The 15,242-nt window shown below is 49.7% G+C and overlaps 1 protein-coding gene across 7 annotated transcripts in view; it reads right to left on the reverse strand.

Annotated features, from left to right (window-relative positions):
* The window catches only part of Irag1 (inositol 1,4,5-triphosphate receptor associated 1), a 121,856-nt gene that overhangs the window by 71,367 nt on the left and 35,247 nt on the right, over nt 1–15,242 (reverse strand). For 5 of the 7 annotated variants that reach the window (XM_076550248.1, XM_006978591.4, XM_076550251.1 and 2 more), the window contains exon 2: nt 737–885. The exons of 1 other annotated variant lie outside the window; for it this stretch is intronic. In XM_076550248.1, coding sequence (XP_076406363.1) covers nt 737–796 — 60 coding nt within the window. In that variant the 5' untranslated portion in view covers nt 797–885. Of the gene's footprint in view, nt 1–736; nt 886–5,049; nt 5,161–15,242 lie in introns of those variants that run through there. One more of the 7 variants, XM_042282009.2, reaches the window with a different exon arrangement.

Consider the following 15,242-nt stretch of genomic DNA (forward strand, 5'->3'; position numbering starts at 1 on the left):
ATTTGAAAATAAACATATAACCTATACTTTATGATTATATATAACTAAAGATAGCTTTTCTTAATTTAATTTGGAAAAAAAACCTCAATGATACACTATTGCCATTGTTTTTGTTATTTGTCTGGGTTTTTGTTTTGTTTTGTTTTGTTTTTTGAGATAAGGTCTCAGTCTGTAACCTAGGCTAGTCTGGAACCCATAGTGACCAGCTACCTCAGTTTCCTGAAGGCTGGGACTCCAGACATAAGCCACCATACCTGCCTCAGTGAGAATACTCTTAATGAACACTTTAAAAACCATATTCTATTTTATTATCGACTTTTACTGAAACCCTGTCCTATCCTTTACTGTGAACTTTCGATATTCACTTGAAGCCGATATTCATTTTGAACTGATTGTTTCAAAGCGGTCTTCAGCTATGTCGGCTACCCTGTCTCTTCTACATCTTTCTCAAGTGCAAAAGGGAGCATTCAGGGCCAACGTGGTTTGAAATCTCATGAAGCCTTAGTCATATACTATCCAGATGGTTCCACACTCAGGATTCCGGGACCCCGGCCACTTGAATGAACTCAGGGTAGCATATTCTCCAGAGAGAGAGCCACACACCTTCCCCAGGCACCCACCACAGCCTGCACTGCTGTTCCTGCTCTCTGTGGCCAGCTTGGAAGCGGTGGCCTCAGCCCAGAATGCTCAGCTTGGCCCCCAGCCAGGCTAGCCATGGACAGGAAGGGGCACTTACTTGGGTCTGAGCTGCCTGTGGCTCTCCAGGGGGCTCCTCATCCTCAGGAATGTGGGGCATGGCAGCCTCCTGGCTGGAGTAGCTGTGTGTGCCTGGAACCTCTGCTGTGTCAACCCCAAAGATGCTCCAAGAGGCTTGCGCTCTGCAGGCTGGGGAGATGCCAAAAGGACAAGTCAAAATCCTTTCCATCCCTGTCCCCAGCTAGGTTCCATTTCCAGGATCCAAGAGCCACAGATCAGCTGCTTGGTTTTACATCCACCCTGGAGGTCAGGCGTGGCGAGGCTGGGAGCGGGCATTGGTAATCGCTTTGCCTCGCGCTCCCTGGCTTTGTTTACACAGGCAAGAGTGACCTTTTGCATCTAATTTGGTCCTTACAGTAAACACATCTATTCCAGAAGAGAAACATTTCAGCTCCTCAAAGCTATAGCTGAGGGAGGACACTTGGCTGAGATCAGATGTCATCTGTAGCCCATCTATCCAGCTCCTACCGGCTGCCATTGTCAAGCTCACTTGGGATGGCCTTGGATGAGGGTAGGCACTGATAGTCCCATTCTATAGGTGTGGGAAGAGCCTCTCAGGGTGGAAGCCACTTGTCCTGAGTCACACAGAAAACCAAGGGCTTGCACCCAGGTCTTCTTGATTGGTGGCCAACGGCTCTTCCCACTATACCACACACCCTTTCCTGCGGTCTGCTTCCTCCTCATGGGGAGAACAAAAGACAATGCCATTAACTAAGTAACAACTGTGTCCCAGCTCCTCGGTGCGTGGTTGCCGACTGCTAGAGCCTATAGGAAAAGTCAGAAAGCTCTGCTGCTTCCCATGACAGAAGATATCCTCTCTGTTCCACAGAGAGGGCCTGGAAAGTTCCTTAAACCAGAGTGCTGGTTGGCATCAGCATCAGCTCCCCCCACCCCCAGTCACATACTACCCTCTGGACCCGGGTCTCCAAAGCAGGGAAGGTGTCTGATTCGTTATGAATATTCCAAAGATCCATGAAAAATTGGTGGTCTAAATAATTTAAACCACGTTTGTGGTTAAAGAATTGGAGACATTTAGTACAGGAGCTGTCAAAGGGGGCACTGTCGTGGCTTTTGTCTTTTACCCCATAGGTAGCCCACGCAGCATTGAAGCATTTGGGGCGACCCCTGCTGGTCATCTTGGAAATCTCATCTTAACTAGGCCATTCACACACTGATTTTTTTTTTTTTTTCCTTCTTTTTTATGGCTTAAGACAGGGTTTGATGTAGCCCAGGTTTGTTTTGAACTCATTATGTAGCTGAGGCTGAGCGATTCTCTTTTCTCCACATCCCAAGTGCTGGGATTCCAGGTATGTGCCATGTCTGACTGAACCATTCTTTCTTTCTTCACAAACTTTTTCTATTAGGCCTGTGACCTGTGCTATGACACAAAGAGAGAGAGGCTATAGTCTGGGCCCTCATGGGGTCTTGAGTCCAGTGTTGGGAGGCAAGTGAAAAACTGTGATTGGCATAAACACTGCAAAAGGAGGAATTAAAGAGCCCCTAACTGTGCAGACGGGGAGCGCGATGTGGTTTAGTAATGGCTGTTACAGGGGTGTTTGATCTGAGCCATAACACAGAAACTCGAATGGAATGTATCTGTTTGCAGAATAGCCTGGGGCTGAGCAGGGTAGATGAGTGGACAGAAAAGAAGCCACCCTGGGCTGGGCTCCAAACAGATTTATCTTGATTTAAGAGACTAAGAGCTTTGGGGCTGTGTGTCTTCCATCCCCAGAGACTACTGAATAAAGAAACTGAACATCAGGTCCCCCCAAAATGAGCTCTCTGGGAACTTTCATCATCTCTCCTTAGACACCAGTCAGCAGCAGGGGCATCAGCGGTGTGGAGGGGATTGCATTGGCACGGGGGTCGTTGAGGGTAACCAGAAGCTGGCTCACTTTCTCAGGTAATATCACTGCCTCACCCCTGCAAGTCCAACCTATCTTAACAGGAACAGTTTCCAAAGTGTGGGAGGCAGCCATCCCACCCTCGGCTTGCCTCTTAATCTACACAAAGCATACTGTGTCCTGTAAAACAAGGATTCAGACGAACAAGACCGTGTTCCACAAAGAGAAGAGCCTAGGGGGACAAGAATCTGTGTTTAAGAACTCAAGACTTTAGCCTGGGCCAGAGAAGCTGCAAGGGAAAGCAATCTCTTCTCCAAAATCTAAAAGGTAGTCATGTGGCCCTGGGGTCTCCAAGAGACAGGTATATACGGCCAAGTGAGAAGGCAGAGGAACCTTTCCTGGAGTCTGGAGCCAACTAAAGATGCAGGACAGCGCTCGTCAAGGTCAAGAGTTTCCTGTTCCTGGGAGACATTCAATACTGGCTGACTCAAGGGGTCATGGGAATTCCAACCACGGCAGTGGCCTTTTCCAATTCCGAAGTCCTGGACTCTAACTAGTCACAACCAGCCACAAGGATGCTCCCAGCCCAGGGTTCGTTCAGCAATCCTAGGATTATTAAGCCATACCAGAAATACTCCATTTCCAACCCTGCACTCCCCTCTCTTGAAGAAAGACCTCTGCCAGCCCCTGGCCAGAAATAAAACCTCATGAACAAGGTCAGACAAACCTGGAGTTGCTGGCTGCAGCAAGATGAAGGCTGGCTGCAGTGCCCCGGCCAAACAAGATGGAGTCCGTGCGGCTCCAGGGGAGCCCCTGCGGCCCTCCAGGGGAGCCCCTGCGGCCAGCTGCAAGCCATTCCCATGCTGCTCGGGCTCAGTGTGCTTTCCCACCCATTATTATAAACTCACTGCTTAAAATAGCAAGGCAAAAACCAGTCCAGCCAGCAGGGCAACTCACATCTGGGGGGTCTGCGGGGGCTCATGGGCATGTGGACCTCACATCCATCAGGGCACAGTTTGGAATACAACCTCCAGGAAGCCATGGTCTGAGTGCCAGCCCATAAAAGGAGAGAACACTGAGTCATGTTTGTCTCCCTGCGTCCTTTTCAATCCACTTCCAAATATTTCCTGATGCTTCTCCAGCCAGGTCAGGTTAAGTGAGTCATGCCAAGAACCAATCAGCTCTTTGGACTCTTACCAACAATTAAACAGAACCTGGCCCATTTTACAGGAAAGAAAACTGAGGCATGGAGAGGAGAAACAAACAAGACAGGGTTCAGTTACCTTTGTACTTAAGGCAAACTACCCAAGAGCCTCTGCGAGGATAACCATCCAGTCATTTGTGGACATGAAGAGGCTAGACATCCCCAAACCATCCTAAGATATTTTGCCCACTTCATGAAAGAAAGCAAAATAACATACCTTCGTCATCCATACATCAGTTGTATCCTACTCAGTATCCCACCCTACTGTACAGGGTCAAGTGCCATCCTCATGCTTAACCCCTATGAGAGAGGGTGTGTGTTTATTTAGTTTTGTTTTTGTGCAATACTGGGAATTGAACCCAGGGCCTTGAGCATGCTAAGCAAGGGCCCTGCCACTGAGCCACCCCAATCCCCAGCCCTTTGCTGTAAGTTTTATTACTTTTATTTAATGTGATAAAGCACAAAGTCTCAGAGACGATCAGTAAAGCCATGTAGCCGGTAAGTCTGAGTCCAAAGGCATCATCTTCTCTCTTACCCAGGGTACAGCCAAAGAGCCTTGTGCAAGCCCCTCTCCAGCAGGTAGAGCCAGGGTATAAACTCCCAGAGGCATGGAGAAGAGGGAACACTGAACCCTTGGCTGTCAGGCCAAGTGTCTTCTGAGGGTAAAGGAAGGAGCCCAGCTTAGGGAGATGACTCAATGGATAAAGTGTTTGCCACACAAGCGTGAGGACCTGAGTTCACATCTCCAGAGCCCACATAAGACTGAACATGGCAGCAGGCATCTGGAATCCCATTGCTCCAAAGGAAAGATGGGAGAAGAACACAGGAAAATTCGAGAGGCTGATAGGCCACCTTGCCTGCTGTGTGTAGCACAAACAAGAGCTCCTGCTCAAATAAGGTGGCAGACTAAACTGACATCTGAGGATGTCCTCTGACCTCCACACATGAGCTGTGACCCATTCGTACCTGCCCAGCTTGAGGTTTCATGCTCCCAGTATGTGGTGTGACAACATGTTCATTCACAGGGGGAGGCAGCAGCCCATTCATTGGCCTTACTGTTCACTTGTCCAGTCACACAGCTGTGCAGAGACTTGTTCACTGACCCATTCATGCCCAAAAGCCTCACACTTAGGTCCAAGGCATAGGCTCTGACCCATAAAGAGCTACCTCAGAATGCTGTGGGCTGTCAGAGGACAGGCAGGAGGGCAGGAAGGCAGGAGGGCTCTGGCAACAGAGGCCACATACCTTTGTTCTATTCCCAGCAGCCATCGGGGCCTTCCTGTGCTCATTGTCCCAGGGAACTTGAAGTATCAATGGTAGACAAGGGAAACTCGGCCCACCTGGTAGGTCCCAATGGCTTTCCAGGCCTCAGCGAGCGCCAGGCTCTCTTCAGGAGTCAGGGGGAAGACATGAATAGTCTATACAGAAATACCCACAGTGCTCTCAGCCTCCCTGGGCAGTGGCAATGGGAGCACAGAACTGGTGATACAATTAGTTCCATTTGGCAGAAGACAGAGGCCTGAAGACGTCACCCAGGAATTGCAGTGGCAGGCATGCCCAGTATATCTGCCTGACTCTGTAGGTCCCTGAGGGGCCAAGCCTGCTGGCCTCTCTCTAAGTGCCTTGTGACCTGCCCAGAAAAGATCAAACCCCTCACTCGAAGCCACGGTGTCCCAGGAGTATGGCCTACATGCTATGTGGTTCTCATGGCTCTGCTAAGCTAGACCTCAGGGGAAGAGCCAAGAGACCCTTGTGGAAAGCAAGGGGTTAAGCCAGCCTCATGGACCTCACTGGGGTGACTCAGTCTTCTCAGAAGGGAGGGTTTTGTTCTTACAGCTTGGGATTTTTGCTTTCATTTAGCACCCAAAGAATGCGAGTGTGATTAGACTGCTATTAATAGCCAGCCTAGCCTCTCTCTGGGCAAAGGGCTGAGGCAGGAGACTGTTTGGAATAACTACACATGCATCTCTCTCAGCCCCTCTGCAAACCCAGAGGGGCAGGAGGCTGCTTCCCCTGCTCTCACTCTTGTAGCAGGGGCATTGAGGCTGAGAGAAAGGCGGGGATTTGACCAAGGCCATAGTTAGGGAAGGCCAGCATCAGAAGAGGTCCGTGAGCCCTGCTCCCAGGATGTGAGTGTGAGGCTGGCCGAGGGCAAGAGGCAAGCCAATGTGAGAGCAGAGCTTCTAGTCTCCCTTCAACTCATGGTCCCTCTCACAGGAGAGGATCCTTTCTTCCCTCACCCTGGGTGGCCTTGGAGAAAGTCCTCAGATGACCTCGATGAGCCTGAGGTACTGGGTAGAGAGTCTGTGCCTGGCCAACTGCAGACCTGTGTCCTGCACCCTGAGTGAGCCGGGTCTACCTCCTACATACTGCGAGAGAACGCAAGAGCTCAGCAGATCCAGTTGCAAATCTCCCAGCTCTACCCTGCTGGACGACCTTAGCCTCTACTTCCTCATTTATAAAAACAAGGTGACGGTGCCTACTTTTATAGTCGGTGTAAGGGTTAGCATAGTGAATTCCTGCAACATGCAGACACACAGCATGCTCTCTGGAACTTTCCATGCCTGCTTTGAATAGGCATCTGAGTTCTCCTAACCTCAGTCACCAAAACCTGAGCAAAACCCCAAGATTGTGTTGCTTATCCCAGTGGCTCAAAATCACACAGGGGCCTCAGCCTGGCCAGGGCTTCTCCCCTGCATGCACCAGTAGATAAACGAGCATTAGATATGACAGGAGCTATGAGGTCTACGACCACTGGCATGCCCACATTCCCACACAGCCACTGGCTTCAGGAGGTGGTCTGAGAGGCGTTCGGCAAACATTACTGGGCTGAGGAAGAGGGCACAGGACTGGGGGTGTCCTGGTCTGTGCCATCATCAGTCCCAGCCTACGCCATGGCCAACTGTGGGTCTGTGCCGTGGCTTGTCCTGGGTCTGCCTGGTTCAAAGCCCCAGTTATTCCTGCCACCCCTGTGGTAATGGTGAGTCCCAAAGGTTTCCATGTACAAGCAACAGGTGGCCACCTCCCCCAGCCCCCAGGAGAGGGCCTGCCCCACTCAGACTTGAGTGGTCTGGACAAGTGGATGCGTGAATGAACACTCACACCATCGATCCGACATTGGGCTCCCTGACTCTCCTGAAAGCATATTTGGGTCGCTGGGGAGAATGGGGAGTAAGGATGGATGGAGAAGGTAGAAATGGGGATGTGAACACTTAGAAGACATTTCCCCAGGACTGTCCCCTCAACACCACCTCTGTAGTCCACCATGGCCACTCCTGGGAGTCTCTAGTGAGCAAGCCCTGCTCAGAGTGGGCCAGGCCACACTAGGAGAGTCTGGGACCAACATGCTGGCTGTGTAGGGAGTGGGAGAGAGTTCCCCAAGACAAGAGTGCCGCTGAGTCACCTCTCCCAGGGCCTTCCTCCTCTTGTGTATGTCTGTGGGGTGTGTGTGTGTGTGTGTGTGTGTGTGTGTGTGTGTGTGTGTAGGAAAAGGAGGAGACTTGGCTCTGCCTTGTCAGTCTCAGACAGAATGGAAAGGGCTCAGAAAACAAAAGATGGCTCAAGATCCACCTGGGCAACAGAGTGAGCTTAAGGGTGACCTGGGCAGCTTAGTGAGACCCTGTCCTGACATGAAAAATACAGGAATGTATAGGGATATAGTTTGGTGGTAGAGTGCTTGGCTAGCATGAAACTCTGGCTTCCATCCTCAGTTCCACAAAACAAAAAAACACTAAGAGTTAAATCAAGAAGAAGGATGAATATATAAAGGCTGCATGAAAACTCACAGAGAAGTAACAACAAGTAGGATTTATCAATATGTGGTGCAACTTGGAAACGGTTAAGAAAAGCCGACTTATTCACAGTGTGGCTGAGCAAACTTCCTAAGTTCTCTGAGCCTTATTCTGTGTCGTTCTCATAAGGTGAGCTCACGTGACAACTGCTCTCATTGTGGTTTTCCTGATTAAATGTGAATAGATGGGGGAGGGGAAGAGAAAGAAAAGGGTGGGGAGGCCCCATTTCAGGTAAAGGCAACACTCCTTCCTCAGGATGATGGGGTGAGGGGAAAGCAGAGACACTGCTGATGTTGGGGAGTCCCTGAGGGACCTGCTTCCTGCTTCTCTTGGGAGGTGAGCAGTTCCTAGTCTGAAGTCTTGGGCCTGTTTCCCAGACTCAACTCTAGGAAGGAGACTGCCCCCCAAGAGGTAGCTCCTTGGTATGTCAAAATAGACCATGCCTGTGGACACGCTCTGGAGGCCGTGACATCCCAGGACTGGGACAGCCCAGTTGTCGAGGTGTCCCAGACCTAGGGCTGCCTTGAGAAGGACTCAGCGATGCAGTCGTCCATCCACTTGTTCAGACAAGCTGTCAATCACCTCCAAACCCAGGTACACCCTCATGTCCATGCCCACCAGGACCCATCCTGTTCACTGCGGCCGTGATACTTACAAAGTCCTGGGTGCAAAGACCACTGAAGCACAAGGAGGCTTGGGCCAGCCGAGGTTATCTGAACTCTAGATCCCCTGGCCTTGGAAGACTGCTCAGGCCTGGGCCAGACCTCCTTGCTCCCACTTCCCCTCCCCCACCATGACAGGAAATAAGCCAAAACATCTCTCCGGGTTTCCTCTCCAGCTTGTTCACTTCAGCAGTTCTTATTTTAAAAAAGAAGTCCGCTTGAAAACGTTTTTTTCTTCTTGGAAATATGTGTGATTGCTCAACCCAAGACAGTTCAAAGGCATCAGGAATGGCAGGAAAGGATCTGAGGCTCCTACTTAGCTCCAAGCAGAAATAAATCTTAGCCAGTTCCCTTCGTGCCTGGCTGTCCAGAGACGATTCCCTGAGTCAGTCATGCCAGGGTGATGTGAGTCATCTCTGGAGTCAAGGACCACACGGTATGCCAAGTTCCAAGAGCCCCCCTAAAGGGCAGGGCCCCCAAGGGATGCTCAGAGGAAGTGAAGGGTCAGGACCTCTCTCAGGCTCTGGGATTGGCTCTGCCTTGCCCAGGTAGGTGAGTCTGAGGGTCATTAAACCTGGCTGGGCCTGGAATCCTAGGTCTTTTCTACCTAATGTTTTAGACAAGCTTCTGCGGTGGGATATGGGAACGGCTCACCCAGCTCACAAGGGCCAGCTCTAAAGTTTTCCAGGCTAACTTCGTAAGTGAGCTCCAAGTTCTGAGAGATCCTGTCTCAAAACAACAGCTAAGATCAACACTAGAGGTTGATCTCTAGCCTGCACACACACACACACACCAGCACAGATCAATGCACAAAATCAAGTTACACAGACTTACAACTGAGTAAGTCAGGTAAAACTGAAGTGCGTCAATAGTCACTCTCTTGTGATCTTGCTAGGTCTCACTATGATCTGTGCTCTTGATGGGATTCCGTAGTGGAAACTGTCCAATGACATGTCCACCTCATCTCAGCTGTCATTAGTCACACCCACTTAGCAGTAATGAGAGCATCTGCAAACCGACCCGAGTGAGCGCCACCCCTTCTCCTGGAGTGCCCACCCCTTCTCCTGGAGTGCCCACCCCTTCTCCCAGAGTGCCCGTGTTAACATTTACTGCACACCATCAAGCAAGGCAGGCCTGGCTTTTCACTCTTGCCAGGTGCACATCAAATGCTGTCACCCTGGCTTCGAGCCTGCCAGTTGCCTTCAGACGAGTCCTCCCTGGAGTACCACAGAAACTGTATGTTCTGACCACAGTATCCAACAAATAGCCATCCTGGGAATCCCCACTGTGTTTTTATGACCTTGCACATGTCTTCTCCCCTACACATGAGCTGCTTTCCATCCCTGGCAAACTCCTACCCATCCTTCAAAACCCAATTCAAATACACCCTCTTTCCTAAACCGCTCCTCCTCTTGACCCCAGAAAAAGTGATTCCTTTCCTGTATTTGTTCCTACTGCTGTCACCACTAACTTGGTGACATAAAACAGCACACATTTATTATCTTACAATTCTGATGTTGAAAATCAAGTTCTGTTTCAGTAGGCTAATCTTAGTGTAAGGCAGGGGGCTGGAAAAATGACTTATCAGTTAAGACCACTGGCTACTTCTCCAGAAAACCTGGGTTCAACTCCCAGCACATACAACCATCTGTAACTCCAGTTGTAAGAGATCTGACACCCTCTTCTGGTCTCTGAGACATCCATGCAGGCAAAACACCTGCACACATAAAAGTATCAAAATTTCAGAATAAAGAAATAAAATCTGAGTGTTAGTTGTCTTCCTCCTGATTATCAAGCTCCCAGAGAGCTTTGCATAGGTCTCAGATCAGGTAGAATATAGACGCCTCGGGGACTGGAGAGGTGGCCCAGAGGTTAAGAGCTCTGGCTGCTCTTCCAGAGGTCCTGAGTTCAATTCCCAGCACCCACATGGTGGCTCACAACCATCTACAATGAAATCTGGTGCCCTCTTCTGGCATGCAGGCATACATGTAGACAGAACACTGTATACCTAATAAATAAACAAATCTTAGAATGTATAACTGCCTCAACAGCAAGGACTTGTCTCTTCATACTTTCATGAATATCCTTATAAATATTCATTATAAAGATATAAATATTCACATCTTAGTAATGTGCAGGACAGGACAGACAGAGAAGAGCCGCTCTCTAAGTGTTTGTTGAGTGAATCAACAACAGCTCTGTCTGTAATACAGAGGTAAGGAGGCTTTGCTTTAATTGAGAAGCAGTTTCTGTGAACACAAGGTCCATGAAGAGACAGTACACACATCTCCTGCTGGGGTCAGGCAAGTAAATGAATGGCAGCACCTCTGAGGACTGATGGGGTCTGTGGTGACAGAATGCCACTGTCACTTAACTAGGGCGGCTACTATTCAGTTTTGGGGTCAGGAAGAAATACCATCTTTTGCTGGCAAGCACCTCCAGTTTCCAAGAAAAGCCAAAACTCTAGCGCTAAAAATAAAACCACCTGATTTAGAAATGTTAAAGCTAATACCAAAAAAAAAAAAAAAAAAAAAAAAGAGTGTGAGAGAGAAATACCACAAGGACCAAACACATGTCTCTGGGGAGTTAGACTGCAGCTCCCAGTTGCCACCTCTGATTTATGCCCTCGAGTATGTTCCTCTGGGCCTTACCTACCAATTAATCTATTTCAGTCTCATCAGCAGTGCCAGCCATGAGCACACTAGGGAAGGCCAATGAGCAAGGCAGAGCCCAGTTTTTCCAAAAGGCCGGTGGTGCCTCATCAGGTGCACATAGAGTTCTGTTCTCAGGGTTGTGTGGTCCCTGGGGTAGCTCCTTGCTGTACGGGCCTAGAGATGATTGCCCTGAATTGGCCCCATTCCTGGCTCCATTCTAACTCTGCCTTGAAGCCCAGGGAGCCTGACCAAGTAGTGAGCTTCTCTGGCTTCAGTCTGTGGCTGGTAAAGAGGGCTTACCTGCTTCTAACAACTGTCATGGGTATAAACTACAGGAAGTAATCAAGTAAGGGGTACATCAGGTCACTTGCCATGCGTTCCTTAACTCAACTAAGGATAACACTGAGGACCTAAGTCCTCTTTTGTGACAGTTTGAATGTAAAAAATGCTCACCACAGACTCCTATGTTTAAACACTTGGTCCCTGAACTGGTAGTGCTGTTTTGGAAGGTTATGGACAAGTAGAGACCTGTGGCCTCGCTGGAGGAAGTGGATCTCTAAAGGGTGGGCCTTGAGGCTTATGGCCCCAGCTGGTTTCCTCTCGTGTCCCTGGCCTCACACTCCTGCCAGCCCAGTCTGAGCAGCACTACCACCATGCTCTCCCACCCCCACCCTCCTCCAGGGTGGACTGTGCCTACAAAATAAACCATTTCTTCCTCAGGTCACCTTCTGTCAGCCACTTGATTATAGTGACAAAAAAGGAGATAACACACCTCTGCTTGGCATCCCACCCACATCCGCTCTTCCTCCGCTACATTCCATTTCAGACTCATGCACAGACAGAGGGGCCTGGACCAGAGGGCCAGCATGCTTCAGCTCTGAGGATTCCTTGAGAAGATGATGAACGAATGAGTGAAGGAAAGAAACTGGCACACATTCTCTTGTGTATTATCAAACGGTCCAGCCTTAACAATATACATCCCAGGGATTCAAGAGAAACTGGGAATGGTGAGAACCATTTTCGGGAAATGAATCTCAGGACACCGAGCTCTTAGTCCATTTGCTTTATTCCTCTAGGATAAAATCCTATCTACACAGCTTCAGTTCTGTACTCAAGCCTAGCTCCTTCCTTGCCTGATTTCTTTCTACATTTATCTGCTGTCCTCTAAGTTTTATCTTAATTCTCTCATCTTAGTTCCGTCCCATCTAGTTCTTTCCCATATCAGCTCCTCTCCCATCTCCTTCTTTCTCATCTTGTTCTTCCCCATCTGGCTCTTCCTCATCTTCCATCTCGTTCCTCTAGTACTCTCTTCTAGCCCTTCAATCTAGTTCTTCGCCTTCTCAGTACATTCCTCTCCAGTTCTTACTCATCTAGTTCTTCCATTCTCTTTTTTCCTCTCTGTCTCCTCACCTCTGAAAATAAAACTGCCTTTTTTATCCTTTGACCCTTATCTCTCCAAACTATCTCTGCTTCCACTGTTTCTGGTGAGTGTGCTCGGTCACTAGGCAACTTGGCTAGGCAATTCCATCACAGGTGGATGTGCCTGTAAGTTGGAACCCTTTATTTCTGAATTGTTAAGGGTGGATCTAAAACTAGAGATAAGACTTTGGAAAGAAGAAAGTTAAACTTAATTAGCACATCTGCCAGGCCTTCTCAAACAGGTAGTCTGGATGCTTAAGTCTGTTCTTAGAGAGTACAGAGGTATCTCTAATAAGATACTTCCTCCATCTGGGGATGGACCTGGCCAGATGCTACCAATGACGATAATTACAGGGAGGCTTGAACTGGGGTTCTGGCTGTGCATCGCTGTCAGCACAGAAGGTTATCTAAATATTCCATTAGTAGAGGGGAAATGAATGATGGAAAAGCTACAATAACACACAAGAAATTCACAGCAGGAAACAGCTAATAATCAAAAGCCAATATCACCAAGACTCCTTGAGCCTCAGGTTGGCCTCTGGAAGACCCTTGGCTTCTTCCAGGTATTAGCTTGTCATAATCAGCTGAAATCCTACTTCATATATTTTTGCAGCTTAACAAACATATGTTAAAAGTACAAGTCCTGGGTCTGAGGGTACCTTGGGAGCTGTGATCCCTTCGGGACTAATCTCCCTGGTGACCCCCATCACGGCGTTTGGAGCTCCCCACACAAGAAGTGGGGCAGAGCCAGCCCTGTGTGGGGAAGATGTGAGCATGGACTGGTTGGGCTGCTGTACATTCAGGGGTGTGGTCACGTCCAGCCCATCCCAGAGGGCTTCCTCTTCTAGCTTCTGCATTTTTCTTTTCACCGGTTTGAATGTGGAATGTTCCCCTCTGGCGTATGTGTTTGAGCTTGTGTTTCCCAGCCAGTGGTGTCATTTAGAGTGTCCTGGAACCTCTAGGAAGGGGAAGCTCACTGGAGGAAGAGGGTGATGGGGGTGGGGTGGGGTGGGAGCTGGCTTTGAAGTTGTATAGCCCTGCTCACTCTCCACTCTCTGAGTGTGACACCATGCGACCAGCCGCCTCACACTCCTGTTGTCACGCCTTCCCTGCCTTGATGGGATGCACCCTCAAACTGTGAGCCAAGAGAAAGCCTTCCCCCTCAAGTTGCTTCTTGAGGGGCACTTGGTCATAGCAGTGAGAAAGTAACTAACTCAACCATGCTTCCTGGTTTTTCTGCCACATGTGTGCGCAGATTTCCCCCAGAAAATTCCATCCACGGAACCCTCTCAAGCACAGGGCCCCCTCCTCTCTGCCCCAGGCCTCTGTCATTCCACCCAGGAGTCCTTGCAAACTGACTTTTAGGACAAACTGAGCACAGGACATGCAGCTTCACCCTCAGCCTGCAGCTGGTCTCTAACATGCACACTGCTCTCTCTAGTGCCCCAGGGAGCCACAGCACCCCTGCAGCTGGAGGGGGTGTTCTCAGGGGAGGCAGAAGCCCAGTGTCCACTGCCCTGGCACTCCTGAGACCACCTCCTTCTCAACAGAGGGCAGCCATTAGGGAGTGCAAGGTGGAAAGAGCCTTGAAACCCAAGGCCCCGATTCCTTCTCCAGTATGGAGACAGACTCTGAGACTCGCAAGTCCTGCTCACTGGGTGCCCAGACTCACCCATTCCCGTGAGTCAGGCCTTTGGGAACACTTGTCCCTCGTTACAGGCAGAGGACCAGGGGTGCCATACCAGCTTGCCAGCCAGTTCTGGCTGCGCCCCACACTCGGCCCCTCTGAAGCCAGTGTGTGCGTCTAGACCAGAGTCAACAGCAGCAGCCCGTGGAGCTTGGACATGCACCTGAAGACAACTATCCCTTAGGATAGGGATGAGGACAGGGGAAATGGCATTTGTCCACATGAGATCTGAGAAGTGGCAACCAGAAAGCCAGTGGCAATAGACTTTTCTTCCACACTTTGTAACAGACAAAAACAAAACTTCTGCCCAGTACTCTCCCTCTCCTCCCCCAAACTGTCCAGTTCCCCGCATGTTTCTCTTTTGCCCCCTTTCCCCTTCTTCTTCACCTCCCTTCCAAGTTTCATCCTGGGAAATAACCATTGGGATCTCTATGTGGACCTGGTCTGGAAATGCCAGGGGGAAAAAAGATGCTCTCTACAATGGCTGCCTGCGTCATCCATTCCCTCAACAAGGCCTGTCAGGGGCCACCATCCCGTGCACCTTGTCCTGGGGCTTCACAGAGTCTTTGAAGGATGTGTCCTCCCAGAAGCCTTCCCTGACCTCCCCAGGATGCTGTGTCTTCTTGGCCTGAGAAAGCATCTGTGGCTACCTTTGCTGGCCATGCAGTAGCTTATGTTTCCTGCACATGTATGTCATCAGCCCAAACCCAGGGCAGACAGCTCACTTTCTGGAAGCTTCTGTGGGGATGTGGCACAGGTCCAGCAATCGCTCAGTGCCTGAGAGGCTCTCTCTCTCTCTTTTCGATGCATGGATTCTTGTGATCAAAGCTCATTCTCATATGGCACACTGTAGCCCCAGCACAGACAGGGGCACTGGGCAAGGGATTATAGCTCCATTTTACAAGTGAGAAAATCAAACTTCAAAGATGTCATATGGACGCTGGTCACACAGTCAGAGAGGACAGGATAAAGTGGGCCTCCCAACCCAGCATGGTGCCTCATGCTTGCAACCCCAGCGCTTGGGAGGTTGAAGCAGGAGGATCCTGACTTCTAGGCTAGTCAGGGTTACATAGCAAAATCCTGTCTAAAGGAAACAAATAGGCTGGGGAGATAGCACAGCAGATAGATGCTTTCAATGCAAGCATGATGACCTGCGTTAGATACCTAGAACCCAGGTTTAAAAAAAAAAAAAAGCTGGCCGGGCGGTGGTGGCGCACGCCTTTAA

Source organism: Peromyscus maniculatus, chromosome 1 (genome assembly GCF_049852395.1).
Source record: "Peromyscus maniculatus bairdii isolate BWxNUB_F1_BW_parent chromosome 1, HU_Pman_BW_mat_3.1, whole genome shotgun sequence".
NCBI classification, from domain to species: domain Eukaryota; kingdom Metazoa; phylum Chordata; class Mammalia; order Rodentia; family Cricetidae; genus Peromyscus; species Peromyscus maniculatus.